The following is a 22,804-nucleotide window of genomic DNA, read 5'->3' on the forward strand; positions in this document are numbered from 1 at the left end:
AGGCCAGTCTTATGAAACAGCTAAAGGGTGCTTGGTATGCAGCTATGCAGCTCACATTCTATCCAGCTGCAGCTGAGAAGAACAGCTGGTTAATAAATAGCTGCCTGTGACAACTGAATAAGGAGAAGAATAAATCATCAAGTATTCAGCAAAGCACAGACGGGAAGTCAAAGATTTTTAGCATTTTAGCATGGAGTCAACAACAGCCACTGCAGGGGAGGAAGCAAAAAAAAATCCAACTTGTGCCAAGTAGTAACAATAGCTTCCATAGATGAAGAACTAGTGCAAGACAGATCATTTTGAACTATAATAGCAAATTCTTGTTAACACCTACAACTCAGGACAGTACATTTTCCAAGTCACATTACAAGAATTAAGCTAGGCCATTTAATTTTGAAATGTATCACAGTTAAAATCCAGTTATTTGCCAACAGTCATTGTTCAAAATTAAAGTTTCTGCCATTTTTGTTTACTTTTTCAAGATTCTATCTTAAAACAACCATAAATAGGAAAGGGCAAAGTTAATGCCATTTATTATTGATTTAAAAATTAGACAATCACACAAAGTATGGAAGAGCTATACGCAAAAATATTTTCACATTGTGTGGTGGGTGGGGGTGGGGGGGGGGGGGGGTGGTGGAGGTGGTTGGGTAACCCAAGGAGTGGTTCAAATGTGGAAGCTGCTTTCATATGTAGTGGTCAAGGGGAATAATTTCCTTTTAAATGCATGAGGTAGAATGGAACTGAAGGTTATAACGACAGGGAGAGAAACAAATAGCGTGGGAACCATTGCATATCTTTCAATAATGGATTTCCTGCATTTTGTTTCCAACATAGTGATTGAAATTCCTAGTGATAAATGGAAAAAGTGAAGGGCTCAACATATTCAAACAATATTTTTCAAGAAAGCATTCAAACATTATTGGATTTTTGACACTTCGTAAATCCTGTGCTCTCTTTCTGGTCTTCAATGCCAAGTGTTTAATTATTAACAAGCACTTTCAAAATGTAAATACCATTGAATCTCATGAACTCTTGAAACTACTAAGTATGAGTAAAAAGTTTCTTTTTTCTCAAGCATCTCTTCCCACTTGAAAAGTGTACATGCTGAAAATATCACACATACTAACCACTACTTGCAAAATTGGCCGTGGTATTTAAACTAACATTTCAGGAAGTGTTTAAATATTCACTTCAAAAATACTTCCCATTTTAATGCACTTTTGCAATATACTTGGTACTGAAAAGTTCTTGAAACAATTTAGAGTTTTAGTCTAAATCTGTTCACTTAATCCAATTGCTCCCCACTACTTACAGAACAAAAATCACTTGGATACAATCACATTCAAGAAGGTTTCAAGGACGTAAACCAAAACACTGATCCCACCACCAATCTCATTTTCACCCACTCTTCCAGCATTCCGAGGGGAAGCTTTCCTACATGACACCTTGGACTACTCTGAGCAGCATCAACAGTTTCCCCACTGTGTCTCATACAAGCACAAGAAATGCAACTCATTCCTTATGCCTTCTCTTTTCTACTGTCCAAGATGTCCAATGATCCATTCAAGTGAAACAAGAATTATTTGCAATTCTTTCAAGTTGGTATATTTCACTCATTGCTCAAGATACTGTCACCTGTACACTGACTAGACCAAATGCATATGAACAAGTCCATTATTTGCAACCATGACACCAAGTTTTGCCCAACTATAACCCAAGTTCTCATCTCACATCCATGCTTACCTCTGTTGTACTGCCCCTATTAAAATAGAAGATGCTGGAAGTTTTCAGTATTAACCTGAAATGTTAATAGCTTTACTTTCCATAGGTGCAGCCTGATTCACAGGACATCTTCAGTGTTCAGTCTAAATTTAATTTCTAGCATTCATAGTATTCTGGTTTTGTATAAAATATTCTCAAGCTAGTTATGCTGTGATTGCAAAAATGAAAGATTCACCTCCTCTGCAAACAAAGTGACAACTATTCCGTAAACAATGCAGAACCTGGCATTCAAGTATTTGGTAACTTCAGATTGTTATCAAAATTTCTCTAAAGCAATTAGAGTTAGCGGAGTAGCTGAACAGCAGCTACTTTTTTTGTGTTTAAAAAAAATTCTGTGTGTCCTATTTATATAGACAAAATGAGTTTCTAATTAACAGCAACAACACCTTGTTCCAAAATGACTGCACATAGAATGAGTAATCAATTTTTAAACTAAAGTTTGTTCCTCATCAGTGACTGAAATAGATTTTCTGTTCTATTTAAAAATCTTCCCATTTTAATTAACTTTATCTAGAAGCCATGAACAGTTTTATTTCATAACTTACCTTTTCACCTGTGATATCCCGAAAAGTGAGACCAAAATAATCCTTTTCTAACAAGTTGATTTGTTCACACACCCTGTCCAACATTATTTGCCCCTTGGCACGTTTCTGAAAAACAAAAGGTAAATTTATAACTTAATCTGTGTGCAAAATAAATAATACAAAATAGCAATTTAAAATGAGGCACATTTACGTTATTAGCAAAACACCACTGGAGAATACACAACAATCAAGCCACAGAAAGTAATTTAAAAAAAAATCATACATAGCTAACATCTTAGTTCTGACAAAGTTGTTTTTAACCAAAATGTAAATTCAGTTTATTTTTCCATAGGGAATGCTGGAAGTTTTCAGCATCAACCTGAAAATTCTCCAGGTTGATGCTGAACCATGTGCAATTCTCAGATTTCTTTCAGGGAAAGAAATGTGCCATATGTTACTCTGGATTAACTCTTGCACACTTGCTTAGTTTGGGGGCATTAAGGATGAATAATTCCTAGTCTCAATCACGTCCATATCCTCTGAACAGCACATTTTAAAGTGGAGAAGTTGATGGTATTGGGAATCCCAAGTCCATGCACCAGAAGCACATGGAAGCCCTGTGTAAGTGGCTAAAGTAATGCACCACCTTATAAACTTCTGTACTTTGAGCAGTCATGGACCAGGAATTCCCAAGAGTCGGTGGTGAATGTTGCATTTCTTGGAGGAGCTCAATAGCATCTGTTTCGGGAGTCTGGTGCTGAACAATGTGGCCTACCCAATGTAGACTACTGGGAACAACTGGGCTAGAAGGGTTGTTGGCCTGGGAGAGAACAAAGTTGGTGGTTCATTTATCCTTTTGAGGATTCAGTAGAGACAGCAATGATGGTATCTTTCAAGTGTCTTGGTGTCTGCCGTAAAAAACCCAGGTTTCAGAAGCTTAGAGGAGGACAAGGACACTACTGCCCAGTAGACCACTAGTATTGTGCCAGGTCTGAGATTTTAAAATCACATTGGAGTTTATATTTTCAGTTAAAAATACAACCAAGATCAGAGTAATAACTTTAAAAGCACAACTGTCCCAACAACATTTATTAAACAAAATCTTCAGGCAGAAGCACACAAGATATTGGGGCAAATGATCAAAACCTTGGTTAAGTGGTAGGTTCCGAGGAATGTCTTAAAGGGTGAAAGATGGAGAGTTTTAGCAAGATAATTCCAGTGCTTAGTGCCTTGACAACACTGGATCCTAGAACTCCCTTCCTAAGTCTCTCCACTCTGGTCTTTAAGCAGTCCTGCTTTAATTAGTTCCTACTTTACTCTCTTACCAACTTGGTATCAATTTCCTTGAACTCCCATGAAGTACCTTGGAACATTTTACTTTAATTTGGCAAATAACTGCAGGTCGATGTGAACATTTGTAAACTCATTTTCTGCCCTACTCACATAAATATCTATCATTTCAAACATACCCCAAGCAGCACATTTGCCCCAAGGATTACTGTTCATTCATTCTATCTACCTATAGTCCATTACCAACACTTCGTGATTATCTTAAAGGACTTTTAATTAATGCAAAAATTTACTTCTTGTATTCTCTCCTTAAATTCAATATACATCTTTAAATTTAGAAGGGAAAATGAAGCACTTTGGCCTACTTTTGAAATTCTAAAAGATCTGTAAATACATCTTCAATACACAAAAGACCAAATTCAGCCTAATTATTCACCACCATAAGCAACTACTCCAGATTATTAGACATATCCTTGTGTTCAAACTTAAAATTAATGCATTGCCTTTGTTCAAGCACACATTGGTATGTTAACTCAAATTCATTTATGTCCCTTAATCACACAGATTTAATTTCACAGACTTACTATGCTTTCTGGCTCTGTTTAATTCCAAGAATCTATTATCAGAGCCTATTATTTATAAGCAAAGGACTGCACAAGTAAACACGCCATACACTATTCTGCTAAAGAATACAAGCTTTGTATAAAGCTGTCCTTTACAATCTTATTAAATGAAACCAAAGCAGTCATGATACAATTTGTTCACATTTCCAAATATAAAGTGCATCTGTTGGAATATTTTCAAATCCTAGCGTCCAGTTGGAAGGAAAAAATGCTAAAGCTGCAGGAAATACATCCCACTGCTTTAGATGTCATATACCATGGATGTTTGGAGATCCCAAGACTTAACTAAAAGATAAAACATTAAATGACAACTCGGCAGATAAGCTTAACTATGTAGAAATATTTAATTTTTAGGAACATTTTGTACATAACATGTTATTTTGTGGCAGAGAAAATAATGTGTACTTCTCAGCAGAGAAATGATGAGGCTCAAAAAATCAGTGCGAGTATTCTTTCGGTCAAAACATGAAGCTTTCTAGGGCACTAACAACTAAAAGCTAGAGCATAGTTCCATCCACATGACAAGTCAAGATAAATCAAATTCACCAACTAGAAGTCAAGAGCAGCAACACTCAACCCAACTCAATAATCTGGTTTGTGCTTTTCATTTAGAAAGCTGACTAGAAAGAGCCCAAAGACGAATATCAGAACTCTGTGCACTCCTAACACCAAACCAATTTTGGAACCCTGGACTGTCTCCCTCACAGGCAAACAACTGCTTCACCCTCCATTTCCAGCAATCTTTCTACTCAGATCATGGTCCAAGTCTTAATATCTTGAATTCCCTTCCCATTTCCACCAGTTTTAAAATCTGTGTCTGATTGGGCTATCTGGGATCTGAGTGGTGCAGTACACAATCTGTTGCCAAATGGCTGTGGCAACCAACAAGCTAAATGGAGTTAATTCCATCAACACCTTTACATTGGCTGAAAGCTGGTTCAAGACCATCAAATCTCACCTTAACAAACCAGACCTGCCAGCTGCATTACTCCAAATCATTTTTTCACTCAAACTCCACATAGTCGTCCTTGAAAGGGAAGCTTAAAGTAGTACCTACCTATAGTATAAAATATTGCAGGTGGATTTCCAGATACAAGCTTCTTTGGCCAACCTATGCAATTGTCTCTTCATCAGATATCTGATCTTTCTTCCAGCATCTCTCCATTTTCCTCAACAAAGGCTTTAACATCTCATCCTCGAGTCAAAGACCAATCTTGAATGACCTTCAATGATTTCAAGCTGTACCTAAATTTCATGTTACTGACCTACAAATTTGACTGATCACCTGTCTCACCCTACACATTCAAAATTATATCCTTGACTTAGTCACCTTGCATGGTTTCTGCAAAACCCTGATAGCCGTGCACCACTCCGACCTACTGTGTGTCTGCTTGGCAACTCACATAGACTATACTGAAGGAAACAATAACGACTGCACCTTTAAAGCACCAACCAAAATAGGGTTGATTTTTCTCTATCAGCACAAGCCTTTCTTCACATTTCATAGATTTTGCCTACTTTTCCAGTGGAAAAGACAAAATCCTTTTCAACTTCATACCTGCACGAATATGGTAAGCAACAATACTGAAATGCAAAAAAAAAACTGCAGAGCTGCAAAAGCCGGAAACCTGCAATAAGAAAAAACATGGTCAGCACTCAGTAGGTGTTTCTTAATTTATAAAAATGCTTATTTGACCATTTTAATGCACATTAAAATGGTCAAATAAGCATTTTTTTATAAATTAAGAAACACTTCCCTTATGCCCCCAAAATTACTTTTAATAAAGCCCTCCCAGAAGTGTGCTGGGAGAGTCGTCTCTGTGTTCATGGTCATTTATTCTTCATATTAATACTGCCAATAACAAGATACTCTTTTGGATTGAGACTGACACCACACACAAAGTTCTATGGGGACACCTTTAGCACTGGAAAATCTTTGTCAATGTAGAGAAAACAAAAATCTTCTGTTGGAAAATACTTCCATGCTGGTTTTTTCTGCAATAGTAAAAATTTAATTGGATTTGTTCAATGCAAATCTTGCAAACTTCCAGTAAAGCTTGACAGCAAAAAAACAGGTAATTTGCTTTTGCAACAGTGCACTGATGAAGAATGTACATGCACTGCAATAAAGACCAATCAATATAACATTTATATGGACAAAAGAAATTACATATGCCCAAAAGAAATCACAAGTTTCTCTTGCAAGGATATTCAAACCATCTCAAGGGAAAGATTTCTCAAGCTAGCACAAGATCTTATCCATGTGGGGCTACCATTGATAAGAGTATCAGCAAGTAGCACAGTACTGAATCAAAGTACAATTTCGCAGTAATATCACAATACAACAAAGACAGGACAAGAACAGATTTCTCCAATTAATGACATACTGACTGTTGTGAGTGTCTGAAGAATCGTAACATAAGGGAAGACAACTGAAAAACCCATTAGAGTAAAACTCCTTTAATATACCATGCCTTTGTTCAGAAATCCTGATGGTCTGGTATCTGGTTCATTCATTAGTCCAGAATGTGACCCAGGGGTCCAGAGTGCAAGTGAGTTGTGCAGCCAGAACCAAGGGTCCAGTGTGCGATCAGGGCCAAGGTCTGGGCGTGGGCGAAGTATGCAGCCAGAAACAGGTTGGGGTCCAGAACACTCGGGGTAAGGGGTAGGTTTGTAGCCGGACCCAGGGCTCAGACTGCTTGTATATATTTCCCACTCCATTTGAATTCACTGGCTCACTGGACAATTTATTATACTATTGTATAACATGTAAAAACAAAGAATAAAAGTGTGTCTGGGTATTAATAGGAGTAATATCCAGAAGTCTGGAAAATCTGCTAGTCCGGCATCATAACCAAGGATGCTGATTTGATCAGAGTTTTACTGTATATTATTTTCATTTGCCATTACGTCACACAAGGTTTAAAATTCAATGCTAAAGTTTTAACAACAGAAATATGTCCCCTAAAACAGAAGAAAACAGCTTTAGATGTGAGATTTCGCAGCTGCAACTGGGTAGCAGATTAGGTGTTATGATAATACGCGTGCTTTGACTATATCATTGCCTAAATTATCAAAGCTATGTGCAGTCTGACCCTTGGTTCTGACATGCATATAATCCTAAATTTCTTCTGAAGCACTAGTGATTGAAGCTCTAAAATATGCAGAATCCTTGGTCAAGTATAGGAACCAGTCTGCCCTTGTAGCACAGTCATCTAATGTTGTAAATCAGATGGGAGAAACAAGCTATAAGCAGTCTGTATCTGAAATAAAAAATGCTGGGAACATTCAGCAGGTCAGGCAACATCTGTGGGAAGAGAAACCAAGTTAAATGCTTCCGGTTGAAAACCCTTTCATCAGAACTCCGTGCCTGACACTGAATTCATTTACATAGAACATAACAGCACCGTACAGGCCCTTCAGCCCACGATGTCATGCCGACATTTTATCCTGCTCTAAGATCTATATAACCCTTCATTGCCACAGAGCCATCCATTTCTCTCTCATTCATGTGACTATCAAAGAGTCTCTTGAATGTCCCTAATGTATCTGCCCCCACAACCTCTGCCGGCAGTGCGTTCCATGCACCCACCAGTGTAAAAAAACACTTACCTCTGACATCCCCCTTATACCTTCCTCCAATCACTTTAAAATTATGCCCCCTTGTGTTAGCCATTTTCACCCTGGGAAAAAATCTCTCACTGTCCACTCGATCTATGCCTGTTATCATCTAGTATACCTCTATCAAGTCACCTCTCATCCTCCTCCTCCTCTCCAAAGAGCCCCTGCTCACTCAACCGATCCTCATAAGACATGCTCTCCAATCCAGGCAGCATCCTGGTAAATCTCCTCTGTACCCTCTCGAAAGCATCCACATCCTTCCAAAAACGAGGTGACCAGAACTGAACACAATACTCCAAGTGTAGTCTAATCAGAGTTCTATAGAGCTGCAACTTTACCTCGCGGCTCTTGAACTCAATATCCCGACTGATGAAGGCCAACGCACCATACGCGTTCTTAACAACTCTATTGACCTGCGCAGCAACCTTGAGGAATCTATGGACGTGGACCCCAAGATCTCTGTTCCTCCACACTGCTAAGAGTCCTGCCATTAACCTTATATTCTGCCTTCAAATTCGATCTCCCAAAGTGTATCACTTCAGTTATCCGGGTTGAACGCCATCTGCCAGTTCTCAGTCCAGCTCTGCATCCTATCAATGTCCTGTTGTAACCTACAGCAACATTCTGCACTATCCATAACACCACCAACCTTTGTGTCATCAGCAAACTTACTAACCCACCCTTCCACATCCTCGTCCAAGTCATTTATAAAAATCAGAGAGCAGGGGTCCCAGCTCCCTGCAGAACACCACTGGTCACCAACCTCCAGACAGAATACGCTCCGTCTACCACCACCTTCTATGACCGAGCCAATTCTGAATCCACACAGCCAAGTTTCCCTGGATCTCATGCCTCCTGACTTCTGAATGAGCCTTCCATGAGGAACCTTATCAAACACCTTATTAAAATCCATGTACACCACATCCACTGCTCTACCTTCATCAATGTGCTTTGTCACATCCTCAAAGAATTCAATCAGGCATGTTAGGCACGACCTACCCCTCACAAAGCCTTGCTGACAGTCCCTAACCAGCCTATGCTTCTCCAAATGCCCATAAATCCTGTCTCTAAGAATCTTCTCCAATAATTTGCCCACCACTAAAGTAAGACTCATTGGTCTGTAATTCCCAGGGTTACCCCTACTCCCTTGCTTAAACAAAGGAACAACATTTGCTACCCTCTAATCATCTGACACTACTCCTGTGGCCAGTGAGGATGCAAAGATCATTGCCAAAGGCACAGCAATCTCTTCACTTGCTTCCTGTAATAACGTTGGATATATCCCATCCAGCCCTGGTGACTTATCTATCCTGATGTTTTCCAGAAGTTCCAGCACATCCTCTTTCCTCACGTCGACGTGCCCTAGTGTATCAGCCTGTCGTACACAATCCTCACAAATGTCAAAGTCTCTCTCTCTGGTGAATACTGAAGCCAAGTATTCATTAAGGACCTCCCCTACCTCTTCTGACTCTGGGCACGTTTCCAATTTTATCCCTGATCGGTCCCTACCCTCTCTCTAGTCATCCTCCTTCACATACGTGTAGAACGCCTTAGGGTTTTCCTTAATCCTACTTGCCAGGCCTTCTCATGCCCCCTTCTAGCTCTCTTAAGTCCATTCTTAAGCTCCCTCCTGGCTACCTTCTAGACATTTATCATGAACTGCATTAAAAACTGGAACAAAATGGAGAAAAATTTCAGCAAATTTCCTCCAACCACTTTATGAAACTCGGTGGGAACGTTAGGAGAACTAGAACCCTACACTAAACCTAGTAATTATGTGGATTGAGAAACTTAAATCACTTGGTCATATTCTTTTGATTTCCAAATGCAAGTAATTGTCAGACAAAGGCACAGTGAACAACTTGCGAAGAAAGTAGGAAATACCCTACTCAAGATAGCAATGCTTCACCAGCCCAAACTTAATCAGCCTTGAATGTTGACTGACCAAGAATGAAGTAGTTTCAAGTACACAGAATTATTGTCATCTTTAAAGAAGCAGACCGTGCAAAGCAAATGCCAATGGTGACAATGTAACCACAAGCTGCTAGGAGGGCAATGACCAACTTTCTTGATAGAACAATGTGCATACAGGGCACAGATAGAGTATGGCATTAGACAACATGAAAGTCTATAGTAGTGATGGAAAAGCGGTGGCATATATTGAGGTGCGGGAAGGAACTGTGATTTGCACCCAAGATTGGCATGGTTATCCAGAAGAGAGAGATATAAACATAAAATGCTGAGAATACTCAGCTGGTCAAACAACACCTACTGACAGAGAAACTCAATTAAGGCTGCCTGGCCTTACAAGTATTTTCAGTTTTTATTTTGGATTTCCAGCATCTCCAGGTGTTTTGCTTTTAATGAGAAGTATACTTTACGTCCTGAATAGTAGCAGCAAGAACAACTTCAGCATAGCTGGGAGGAGGATTGAACCTTAGAGCACTGCCCTTAAGTCTTTCACTGTTGACAATTGTTATTACATAATGTATACTTTTTTATTGTTTTGAGGGATCTTTATAAAGTACCCAACACAGCTCACATCATGAACATTTCTGCAAATGATTTTGGCCACAATTTAGTTACTTGTGTCTGTCCTGTCAGGTAGGATTTGTATGATTTTACTATGTAAAACTGATCAGTCTGTGAAGTGGCAAATTAGTTCCAGCTATTGGATAAATGCTGTCGGAACCTTATTTACAATTGAAAGCTGCACTTGATTCTGAAAAGAACCTTTTTGATTTGTATCTTAATTCAGCTTCACCTGGAAAATACAATTACAGATTCTAACTAAATATCTGTTTTGCTAGGCAATTCTGAGGCTGTAGTATGCATAAACACTCGATTGTTGATTTATTAGCTCCTTTTTAAAAGGTATTTTAAACATGTTAGAAGAATTACTACATCTCCAGAGGTTTCATTGTTTTAAAACAAAGTTTCTACATGTAATGAAGTGTTGTCACTTATTTACAAACTTTGTTCTGTTTTATGCTACCTGAGCAGACGGTGCAATGCCGTTTCACCCATAGCAGACCACATATATGTTTATGGTGCAAAATGTTCTACAATTAACCAGCGTATATAGAAAACAAAAATGCCATGAGTAACCTAATAGTGATGCTTGTTTACAATGGTGATCTGTTATAGTGAGATTGTACTAAGTGATGCTTTGAATAAACACAGGATGCTCAACTGCGCTAAACATCCAGTTTTTAATGTCCACTACCATTGTATGAAAAAAAAAGCATCACTGCCATGGTTCTAATAAAAACATGTCACTGTTTGCACTCCTGGGTACTTTGAAAGCAAACATATTAAATACCTTGCAATTTATGCACTCCACATTCTGACAACCAAGTCTTAAAACATTTAGGAGCACATACATAAGTATGACATCATCAGTAATAAACATAACCAGTTAATATGATAAATTATATATTTTTTTAAAAAGCTGTAGTTCTTACCTCAATTTCATAAGTAAACTCTGAACCATCCAGCATAAAGACCTTGCTCTGCACCATCTTAATCTTTTTGGGAATTTTCAGAGGAGATTTTTTGCTTACATCTTCATCTTTCTGAAGTTCTCCATCTTTGTTACTTTCATCCTTTTTGTCATCTGGTACTCTCTCTTCATTGTTCACATCTGCATCCTTTTCCAAAGTTTCTTCAAGCTCTTTCTCTTTATCTGGCTGCAAAAGAGAATTTGCTTTATGTAATTCAAAGGATTGTAAAGTATAGATTCAACGCCCAAATCTGTTAATCTAAAAAATATGATTCAAAAGTCCATTTACACAGATTACTGCAACATCAGTCAAATTAGCCTTCAGAAAAGTACAATCAGTATTTTAATGAAGGAACATATCCTACAACCATGCACCATTACAAAAGTCACTCTCCAAAATAAAATTCCACACTGTCAATTCACAACAATGTCATAATTATGCCAAAAAAATCCTCTGCCTTATGAATATAATCAAATTTCTCATGGGTAAAAGCATCTTTCACTCAATTCCTTTTTATCAGATTTACTTCAAGAATAATCTCCTCTAAATTCACTGTTCTACAAATCTTTAATTTTCAGTACCGACTGAATTCACATTAAGTTTTTAAACTTGTTACTTTCAACTCCTGCCACTGCAAATTTAATTTCAAGTTAAAATTTAATCACTTCAATCTCTCACACTAGGCTTGGCTGTTTTAATTGGCTCTTCTGCACAAACCTCCAGCCATTAATCCCAAAATCTTAATGCTAACCTTTCATTTTTGGTATCATGAACCTGACTGCTACACTTTTAGTGATTCCACCACTTTCTCATACATTCTTGCTCCCTATTGCAATTATCTTCCCTTATTCACTTACCCAGGTCATTCTCAGCTCAAAATTGTAAATCACATACATTGTCACAAAATATAGCAATGCAGCTCTTTGAAAACAAATATTCACCAGCTTTCATATTTAGGATGGTGATACAGTTGGTACATAAATGCCAATACAAGTTGTAAGACATTTTATAAAATCAGCAATAAAGGTAATAAAAGTTAAGCCAAGTCAAATAACAAGCTAGCACATGGATTGAACCTTGATTCAATGTAGCTGCACATCCCACTAGAAGGAATCCTGGCCCAATAGCACTGCATGGCATGAATCCATGACTGTGCCCATTCTTTCTATTTTGTTTTATCCTCAGCGTCTTCATGCCATTTCACGCGAAGAAACTAGGTCCCGTCCATTGCTATGCACCGCTTACCACGCCTTGTTAGTCTATCCCTTCTGCCCCATCTTGCTACACAACCTCAAAAACACCTTTCCTCCTGTTGCAATGCCTCCTCCCTGAGCTCATTATCCCACTACTCTCTCTCCTTTGACTATTTCAATTTTGTGAATGCAAGATAGCCTTGCAATAATGTATGCGTCGTATTTGTTTTTAAATGCAGCTCTATTGTACTATGTAATATGCACAATGTCTGTTCATTCACAGCACCATTCTATGAGTGTGAACTCCTATTCCTCAAGATTATCTTATGCACATCCATATAAATTACATTATTCCCATCCTCCCACTTCTCTGAAGTACAAGCTTTCTTCCCCCAAGAAACAGTACTTCATGCTGCCCTCAATGCTCTTGTATCAGTAAATATCAGATTCTGTTTGCTATAGGCTTGTTACGATGATCATTTCTGTCATGAAGAAATATTATCCAAGCTCAGTTACTCCACCAAAATCACTTACAGCTGCTAAGTTTGCATATTGTTTTGGAGAAACAAGCAATTTTGGATCTGTAGATGTTAAAGCCTTCCACCTGTGAGCAGTTCTCACCTGTGTTGGGTCAATTGCAGGGTAATGAATATACATTGATCACTACACTTAATGGTATTATCTTAGTAATAAGTACAAACAATGTGAAAGGTGAACTAAAGGGACCTTAGCCTTTTATAGTCTAGCAATCTTCATGTTTGCATCATATTTAAAACTATTTAAAATGGTAAAAAAAACATTCATATAATAATGTCACTCGAGATCAGCCACTAAGTGTCCCACTTACAATGACCATCTACTTAAAAAAAAGTAGTATTGGAAATAAACAGCAGGTTCATCAGTGTCTTAAATAAAATTCTTTCCCAGGTAAAGCTCATCAGGTTCACAAAATATCCATTCCCAGGTATTACAGGCCTTGCAATAAAACAACAAACATATACTGGAAATACTCAAAAACAGTTTTCCTCTACAAATGCTGCCAGGACTAATATGCACGCAACATCTGCTTCTTTTCAGATTTCCAGAATCTATAGTATTTTGCTTTTGGATTACTGATTTATTCTTGGAGTTTTTTTCCCCCAGAGTCCAAGTCTTCTTCCCAATTGTACTATGTTGCAAAAATCATCAACTTATCAGATCTTTGTAAAACAGCACTCCACAAGATATTGATTTGAAATGGAATTGGAAATAAGAGATTTGACAAAAAGATTATTTTGAAAGGAGAAAGGACGTGAGATTTTCAGTCCATTACAGAAATCCAGTAGAACAGCATAACCTTGGATTTTAAACTGGCAATTATAATTAACAGTTATTATACCTGTATTTCTGCACTATTCAATGAATGCTGCTCCCTTATTTCATCTGTATGGCTCTGCTCTTCTTCCATTCCTTTCACTACTTCATTCTCTGATGCGGTCTTCACTAACTCTGGTTGTTCATTTGTTGAATTTCTGTCTTCAGCTTGAATGTCCTCCTCGGCTTTCTTCTCCTCTGTAGTTTCCACCTGGGAAGGTGATTTTTGCTTTTTAAGCCATCCAAGCAAAAAACGAGACAATCCTTTACCACCCGATTGATCCTTCTTGTCACTGCTAACAGGACTGGCCTGGGCATTTCCACTTGAAGTTGAATTTAATTCCTGCTCTTTCTGAGGTTGTATTGTGGATTCAGGCTGCTTATCTTCCTGGATTTCTTTTTCTGGTTCCTGATTTATACTGGCGGAGTTGTCAAGATTTGATACTTCAGAATCATCCTGTTCGATATCTTTGGACTCTTCCTTTACTTGAATTGTAGATCCAACTTCAGTCGTCATGATAAAAGGTTAACTGAAATTTCAGAAAGAACATTTCACCAAGTTAGAATATTTTAAACAGAAAATTGAATTTCTTCTCATTTGGTCCACATAAAGTACGATCAAAATCTCAATCATAAATTTTCTTAAAACATTTACATGGGAGTTTTTAAGCAAAAGTTTCAAATTTGGACATTGGATACATAAATTCAACATTTTAATAATAGTCATTAGATAAAAAAAAAATTGACCTTCCCAATGATGTTACATTAGGTACTTTCATCAAATGTCAGTATAAGTCACTTCCTCACAAAAGCAGAAAAACAAAAATCAAAAGGACATGCTTGAAAAGTTTATGTTCAGTAAATGCATTAGGAATTTGTAGAATTTTATCTTCTGATTTCCCCAAACAGCAGTTCCATCAATGTAGTCTGTGCATTCAGCTCCATCTAGTCCTCTTCAACCAGATAGAACTGTACATGTACGATACAAAAGGCAGATTCAATTGCCAATTGCAAGGGCATTGTGTACTCTATAGCCAAGGTGCTTGGGTGATCCTGTGGCAAAAACCTGTATTATTTCAAATTACATGTTCAATTAGATGCAGCTTTATAATTCATATAATCTGAGAAGATTGCGAAGTTGATTCAGTAAGGAATACAAAACCCATGTCCTATCGGGAACCAAATGCAATAGCTTGAAGCTTACCAACAACCAAGACAGAGTTGGATTGACAGTTGCAAAGGAAACAACAAAGCTTCTAAGCACTGTGGACAGTTTGAATGGAATAGGGAAATACATGGCTGATCAGAATAAAGTAAATAAATGCGAACTTATAAAAGAAAAAAGGTAGAATACTATTAAAAATGTTAGATTAGGACGTGTTAAAATGCAAATTAGACCAGAGCATCCTTGAACACCAGTCACTGAGGCAGACATGCAAGTGCAGCAATGACTTAAGGCAATCAACAGTGCGTTGGCTTTCAATGCAACATATTTCAGAACAGAGGTAAAGATACCTTGCTACAGTTATACAGGGTTTTGGTACACTACACTTCGGCTATTGTGAGCAATTCTGGTCCCCTTACCCAAAGATACACCTAGCCTAGAACAAGTGCAATGAAAGTTCACCATACGAATACCTGGGACAGAAATAGATGGGGTTCAGTAGGCATACATTCATTAAAGTTTAGGAAGAATGAGGGGGATCTCATTGAAATACTGGAAATTCTGAGAGAGCGAGATGCAAGGAAGACTGTTTCCCTGGCTGGGGAATCTAGAACAAATGGTTGAGAGTCTCAGGTTATGGGGCAAAATATTTAGAATGAGATGAGAGAAATTTCTCACTCAGAAGGTTGGTGAACCTGTGAAATTCTATTACTGAGGGCAGTGGAGGCCATGTCACTGACAATATTTGGAGGTGGTAAATAGATTTCTAGACATAAATGCGTCAAAAAGGATATGGGGAGGGAGTGAATCATTGCTTCTTCTATAGACCCAGTACAAAATAGGAAACTTGGCTGCAGGAACAGCCACAATGAAAGTGACACCATTCACATTGGTGGAACAATGATAGAGAAAGCTGAGTGAATTAATTTTCTGATAATTATCTCAGTCCTTCAGACTCTTAAACATTACTTATCTAAAGGAAAATTATATTCAGAAAGGTATACCAACTACATCCACAATGCTCCACTCAGGGGGAAAAAAAGAGATCCTGTGTTTCTTTTACCATTGATTGAATTAGTTCATTGATTTAAATAAATGGCAGCTGTACTGCTTAAAAAATGTTTTAAGTGTAACCTTTTTATCACCATAAATAAGGAAATACAGTAATGGACTCTTCCTATTCAAATTTACATTTAATGTGATTGGGAAAGGATTAGAGACAACACAAGGAAAAGTGTAAAACAAAAATTTCAGCTAGTTACATCTGGAATGAAGTTGATAGAATTAGATTAAAAAATAACTAAGATAATTGGATAAATACTTGGAAGGGAAAACAAATTAGTGTTATGTGGAAACAATAGTTGTGTATGAACAATTCCACTATACCATCAAAAAGCCTCTTGCTGTGCAATATGGCTCTATGATTCCATGAATGTACTGGAACATTTTCAACAAATTCAAAGACATTCTGCTTTGCTTATTCATTGGTTACGAATTATTCCATAGCTTACAGAATGTCTGGATTCTTTTAGACCTTTGCTTGGATAATTATGCTTTCAACTGACATTTTCTGAAATTTCAGTGTAGGTGGCAACAAACTGGCAACATAATGTACAGATCTCCAGCACCAACTCAAATCGTAGGCTTCAAAGAAAACAACCCAAGTTTGTCCAACCTCTCCTTATAGCACATGCCCTCTAATTCAGCCAGCATCCTGGTAAACCTCTTCTGCACCCTCTCCAAAGCCTCCACATCCTTCCTGTAATGTGGACAACCAAAACTGAATGCAATACTCTAGATGCAACCTAACTAGAGTTTTATAAAGCTGCAAAATAACTGACTCTTACTGACTCAGTACCCCAATTAATAAAGGCAAGCATGCCATACGCATTCTTTACCACCCTATCAACCGGTGCAGCCACTTTTTGGAGCTATGGACTTGGACCCCAAGATCGCTCTGTACATCAACCCCATTAAGGGTCTTGCTGTTAACAGTGTATTGTCCCTTTCCATTTGATCTCTCAAAGTTCAACACCGCACATTTGGCTGGATTAAACTCCCCCTGCCATTTCTCTGCCCATATCTGCAACTTATCTATATCCTGCTGTATTCTTTGGCAATCTTCTACACTATCCACTATATGGGAGGGATGAGTGAACCAGAGTGACAGAGCGAGTGGTCCCTATGAAAGGTAGAAAGGGGTGGGGAAGAGAAGATATGGCTCGTGGTGGAATCTCGTTGCAGCTGGCGGAAATGAAGGACTATGTGCTGAATGAGGCCAGTAGGATGAATGGTGAGGACCAGGGGAACTCTGCATCTGTACTGTTCAGAGGAAGGTGGGTGAGAGCAGAAGTATGACAAATGAAGGAAACGTAACAGAGGGCTCCATCGAGCAGAGCAGAAGGGCAGCCACTTTTCCTGAAAAAGGGCATTTCAGATGTCCTGGAGTGGAAAGATGGAGAGAGAGAGTTCCCCTGCTTCGCCCCTTTCACCCTTATCCCCCTATGCAAACCCCCAATCACCATTACAAAATTTAATTTATAAATATAGGATAATATATTGCTGTTGACCATATGCTTTATCTTCTCCTTTTAAGCAAAGATTGGCAGGAATCAGAGAGCTGGGCTGGAGAGTAGTGTCCTTCTCATAAAGGAAAGAAACCCAGAGATGGCAAGCCCATTGGTAAATGTGAACAACCTTACTGGCATGTGTGCTACTCCTCTGGGTTGGTCATTATTTATATGTGCACCTCTCCTACCCTATTTGATAGGGGGATTTCAGGAACAATCCAGAAATTTCAAGATCAGACACTGGGATTTCATTAGCATAATGGTTGGCTTGTAAAAGAAAAATCAATTTCCACTTCCTTGTTCTTCTTGTGGAAGCAAAGTTATTTAAGGCAGGGGTGACCAGAAAGGAAGTTTAATGTGCATTTATGGTAATCATATGATTTTTCTAAAAAAAGTAGAAAGCAACTTGCAAACATTTCTCTGAAACTGGATGTCTGATTATCAATGTTTCAAAATTCTCATGAACGTTTCCATTAATTCTATTGTTCTACATAACAAAGCATGCGTCATTGAACATATTCTTCTATTGTGAGCTACAGAGTCAGATTATACAGTGTGTAATCTACTGTAAATACCAGGTTCATCCAAGATAGGATGTCAGTTCACTCAAGGATAATGTTCCCAAGCACAACTTCAAATGAAGCATATCATTTCAACTAAACAGTTGTTAAAACATATTGTAGACTGTAACATGACCCCAAAATCCATTAAAAGTTGGTTCTTTTAAAGTTGAATGAATAAATAGAAGGGAGAAGCAAAAAGGACATAGGGGCAGTTAAGAGTTGTAACGAAGGTAGAGAAATCACAAGTAGGGTATAACAAGTGGCTTAAACTAGCAGGGTTGAATATCAATTTAAATGAATTTTCCTCATACCCTATATTAAACAGAAGCCTTTCGACTAAACCTGCAAGAAGATTCCACCTTAGCTACAGCATCACTATGCATCAGGTAATGTACCTTTACTGAGAGAGGGACAGATCAACAAACCAAATTACATTTGAGGGTCACTCGTGGAAACACTGAAGCCCTGAACTTCGAGGGGTACTGGCTAGTATCATTCTGATTGCACCCCAGTGTTGGACTACAGTACTCATGGAGTCTACTGGTGAAGGGACAATTTCCTGCTGTGTCTCCACAGTTACTCTACAAAATCTGGGTGCCGAACCCGAATTCTGAACAGGTTCAGAAATTCCATTTGTTCAAGTTTATTATTGTCATAAGGTTCAAACAGGGTATGAATGCCAAGAAAATGAACTTTTTGCAGCAGAAGCACAAACAGGACAATAAGTTAACAAACTTAAAATTAACACAAAATATACATAACTTGCACATGCACAAAAGTAAACATTCTTTAGAAAAAATGCCAAGGGGAAAAAGAAAAGCTTGATAAATTTAGGGATCTCAGCTCTAATTCGTCCACCCGTCTTTCAAAATCACAGAATGCTCATAGAATGGAAGGGTAATCCAGCTGGACCCATTCCCATAGCTCCATAAATTCTACCTATCAAAAAAAAATCTGCAACAAACCCACACGAGTCAAAGAAAACCCAATGGCGAGATGCTCTGCGAACAAAGTCATCCATTTTTGTCAAGCAAGATGCACTTAATTGTACAACATATTTCCAACATAAATTTTTTGGACAAAACTCAATTTGCATTTGAATAAGTCAATAGTAACTGCTTCCAGTGTCTCCAGATTGGTGTTAAATTAAGGATAATGTGAATATTAACTCCCATAATGCTGGGAGGGAGGAAATTCCAGGCTTTAAACCCTGCAACAAAGAGAACTGACAACACATTTCCAAGTCAGGATAGTATATGACTTGGAGGGGAATCTGAAAGTGGTGGCATTCCCTTGTAGCTTTTGCCCTTGTCCTTCTTGGTGGCAGAGGTGTGGCTGTTGGAGTAATCTGAGTAATTGCAATGCATTTTGGCAGACAACATGCACTGGAGACGCTGTGTGCTGGTGGAGGAGGAGGAAATCAATGTTTAGGAAAGTAAATGGGGTGCCACTCAAGCAGACCACTTTGTCCTGGATAGTGTCAAACTGCTTCAGAGTTGTTGGCACTGTGCAATCCTCACTTCAACCTTAACATGGAAGGAAGGAAGGTGAAGATGGTCAGATGTAGGACACTGCCAAGGAACTCTTGCAGTGATATCCTGGGGCAAGAACGACTAAATTCTGGTAACTACCACCTCCGTGCAAGGCAAAACTCCAGCCACTAGAGCGTTTTGCCTTTAATGCCCACTAACTTCAGTGTTACCAGGGAGCCCCTATTCCACAGTTGGGTAAATCCTGCCTTCACGTCCAGTATGGGTCACATTCCCTTCACCTCTTTGCTCCATTTTGACCAAGGCTGTCACGAATCTGGAGCTGAGTGGAGGTGGTAAAACCTACAACAGGGCATCAATGACAAGGTTATTGGTGAATAAGTGCCACTTGATAGTACTGTTGAGGACAGCTGATGATTGAGGAGTAGACCGAGTGGAAATTACCTGCTTACTGTGGGGAAAAAAAATACCTGAGCAATTTTACATATCGCCAGATCATTAACAATGCTGTGATTGTATTGGAACTGTTTGGCTAGAGATGCAGAGAGATGGGGGCAGAAGGAGAACCAGAAAAGGAGGCAGAGATCACAATAAAATTTCTTAATATTGGAAACATTCTTTAAGGTTTCAAAGCTGGGCTCAAAAAAAGGTTCACATGTATGAAGTAGGAAAAATTGCACAGCGTCAGGATCCAGCACAAGTACAATGGACTGAAAAGCCATCGTCAGTATGATGAAGATTTATCCTTCAAAACTCCTTATGCACCTTCTGTTCAATGGACATTGGACTGAAATTTCCTCCGTTAGAAATGCTAACATCATATTCCTTTCTTTAGTAGCTACTCTCCCAATTTCACAATGCAGGCTACAAGAACTTTGCAATTTCATTAGTTACTTTTCCTTTCGTAAGCAATTTATACCTCGGGATTCAGCTTTTTCCAAAACGCCAACCAATTAACCAGTTCTAGTTTTACTGAATTATTGCCAAGCAGTTCAGAAATTGCTTAATTATTTAAATACAGAATTAGATATTTTATGTATTCTGTTTTCCTCAGTTGCATTGTTAAACACATTGTTTAAATAGTCTTAAGTCCTTTGGGCACATAAGATGAAGCCAGATGGCAAAATGACATTAGAACAAAATAAAAAAAAAATTAACGCAACTTAACGAGCTTCCTATTGCCTTTCCAAATAGACATCAAGCAAGGCTCCACCTACCAAAAGAACTGCTGCACTATTTTCAAAGACAATATATCTTCCTCAATTAAGATTAATGGAGATATTTAACCATTTTCATTGTGGAGCAATAAAACAGCTGGTGCACTTGCAAAATAACTCTTAGATTAACGCATTTCTGAAATACAGAAAAGAACGTGCAAAGTGCTTTACAAATGCTTCTCATACTCCTTCAGGGCTGTTAAGTTATGAGAAAACGAAGACAAAGTTAAACCAAGATTTTATAACGCTACACCTAAAAGCCAGTTATAGCTCCTACATAAAAAGGCAACATACACCATGAATAATTTTTGTAATGCTAGAACAGTGAACGGTTGTAACACCATCCCACTCCACCAGATATACAACTGCCAACAGTTTTTTGTGCTAGTAATCATGGTATGTTGCTGGTCTTGTTTTATTTTAATGTAAAACTAAATTGATGTCAATTTCAAAACTATGCCATCACTGAAAAGCTCACTAAGTTGCACAATTGAAATACTCCATGCCAAGTCATCTATTACAGAAAAAACAAAGTAACCGTGATGTTGGGAAAAATACAACTCACATAACAATCCAAAAATGCTACACCAGAACTGACAACATTGTTTTGTAACAAAGTTTGAAAACAACGAACTGCTTACTTTGTTCCTGATGAGAGAGAAGAATCTGATAAAAGCTTGCTGGCACTACAAAATGAAACAAGTTACATTAGAGCTCAAAAAGCCAGTGTTTCCTTCAACAACTTGCTGAATAGTGTAAGCCCTATCCTAGAACAAGAAAGCATATGCATTGGTCGAATGGCACTCTGTTTTGTTTGTCATTTCACACTGTCAATATAATAAAAAGCTTTGTATTTCTGTTTACTGGAAGAACAGATTTAATACATTCCAGCAAAATTGGAATAACACCTTCTTTAGGAAATGGAATACTTTATATTATACATATGCCTTTGTACAGAGGGGCATCGTTCAATAACAACTCAAACAATTCATTTGCTATCATGGCTTCTGGGCAGGACTGATGAAGAAATCACAAAAAGGTCTCCAAATTGTAAAGATGTAGATGGTTAATATAATTAGGAAGAGCAAGATCGTGGCATGTATTTACGCCACTGAGAGATTAACAGCCAATGTAAATCAACAAAATGGATTCAACAGGTGATCAATGAACTGGCACAGGATAGAACAGACAAGGCAGAGTTTTGTAATGAGAGCTATTGTTGATCATAGAAGGTAGGAAACTGACCACCTAATTCTAATCTCAGTGACAAAGGAATTACATCTTTCACTGCCAGAATTGCTCGAGGTCAGGGTCAAGAAGCAAGCAAAATGAGTATTGTTCAGATAGAGTTCAGAAACCTCAGGAATGAACAGGATACTAAAGGTACTTGGCTATAAGATGCAGCTCATGACCATACAGCTCAGGAAAATAAATGGAGATAGCGGTGAGGGGATGAACAATGGTTTTGTCATTCTTGACTTTCAAGCTGAAGGAAACAAATAGTTCAGCGTTATAAAAGCCAATATAATCTAAAAGAAAAAGGCTATTTGGCCTTGTAAGGCTTCCCAACTCTCACTCTGCAGTCTTGTAGAAAATCAAATGCTCAACCATTTTCTAAGTACTTTATTAAAGTGCAATAAGGTTTCCTGATTCTACCATCCTTTCAAGCAGCAACTTCCAGACACCTAACACATACCAAAGTGAAAGAACGTCCACCTCAACTTCCTTCCACAAATTGCCTTATCTGTGCTCTCTGGTTGTCAACCTCTCTGGAAAAGGCAAATAGTTTTCTCCTACTCTTTCTATTTAAGCCTTAATTGCCTTAGCCTCTCTCTGTTCAAGTGGAAAAAACATTTTTCTTTATAGGTGGGCATGGAGATGATAACTTGAATGTTTTCTCCACCAGA

The 22,804-nt window shown here is 38.2% G+C and overlaps 2 protein-coding genes across 3 annotated transcripts in view; one reads left to right on the plus strand and one right to left on the minus strand.

Moving 5' to 3' along the window:
- LOC127574762 (small leucine-rich protein 1-like) overlaps positions 1–22,804 on the plus strand; it is a 112,691-nt gene that overhangs the window by 72,526 nt on the left and 17,361 nt on the right. The gene's annotated exons all lie outside the window — the stretch shown is intronic.
- The window catches only part of epb41l2 (erythrocyte membrane protein band 4.1 like 2), a 116,754-nt gene that overhangs the window by 56,215 nt on the left and 37,735 nt on the right, over positions 1–22,804 (minus strand). For both annotated transcript variants that reach the window (XM_052024054.1, XM_052024053.1), the window contains exons 3-6: positions 21,539–21,583; positions 13,918–14,422; positions 11,308–11,532; positions 2,331–2,435 (exon numbers count right to left, since the gene is read on the minus strand). In XM_052024054.1, coding sequence (XP_051880014.1) covers positions 2,331–2,435; positions 11,308–11,532; positions 13,918–14,409 — 822 coding nt within the window. In that variant the 5' untranslated portion in view covers positions 14,410–14,422; positions 21,539–21,583. The remainder of the gene's footprint in view (positions 1–2,330; positions 2,436–11,307; positions 11,533–13,917; positions 14,423–21,538; positions 21,584–22,804) is intronic.

This window comes from Pristis pectinata, chromosome 10 (assembly GCF_009764475.1).
Source record: "Pristis pectinata isolate sPriPec2 chromosome 10, sPriPec2.1.pri, whole genome shotgun sequence".
Classification (NCBI taxonomy): Eukaryota; Metazoa; Chordata; class Chondrichthyes; order Rhinopristiformes; family Pristidae; genus Pristis; species Pristis pectinata.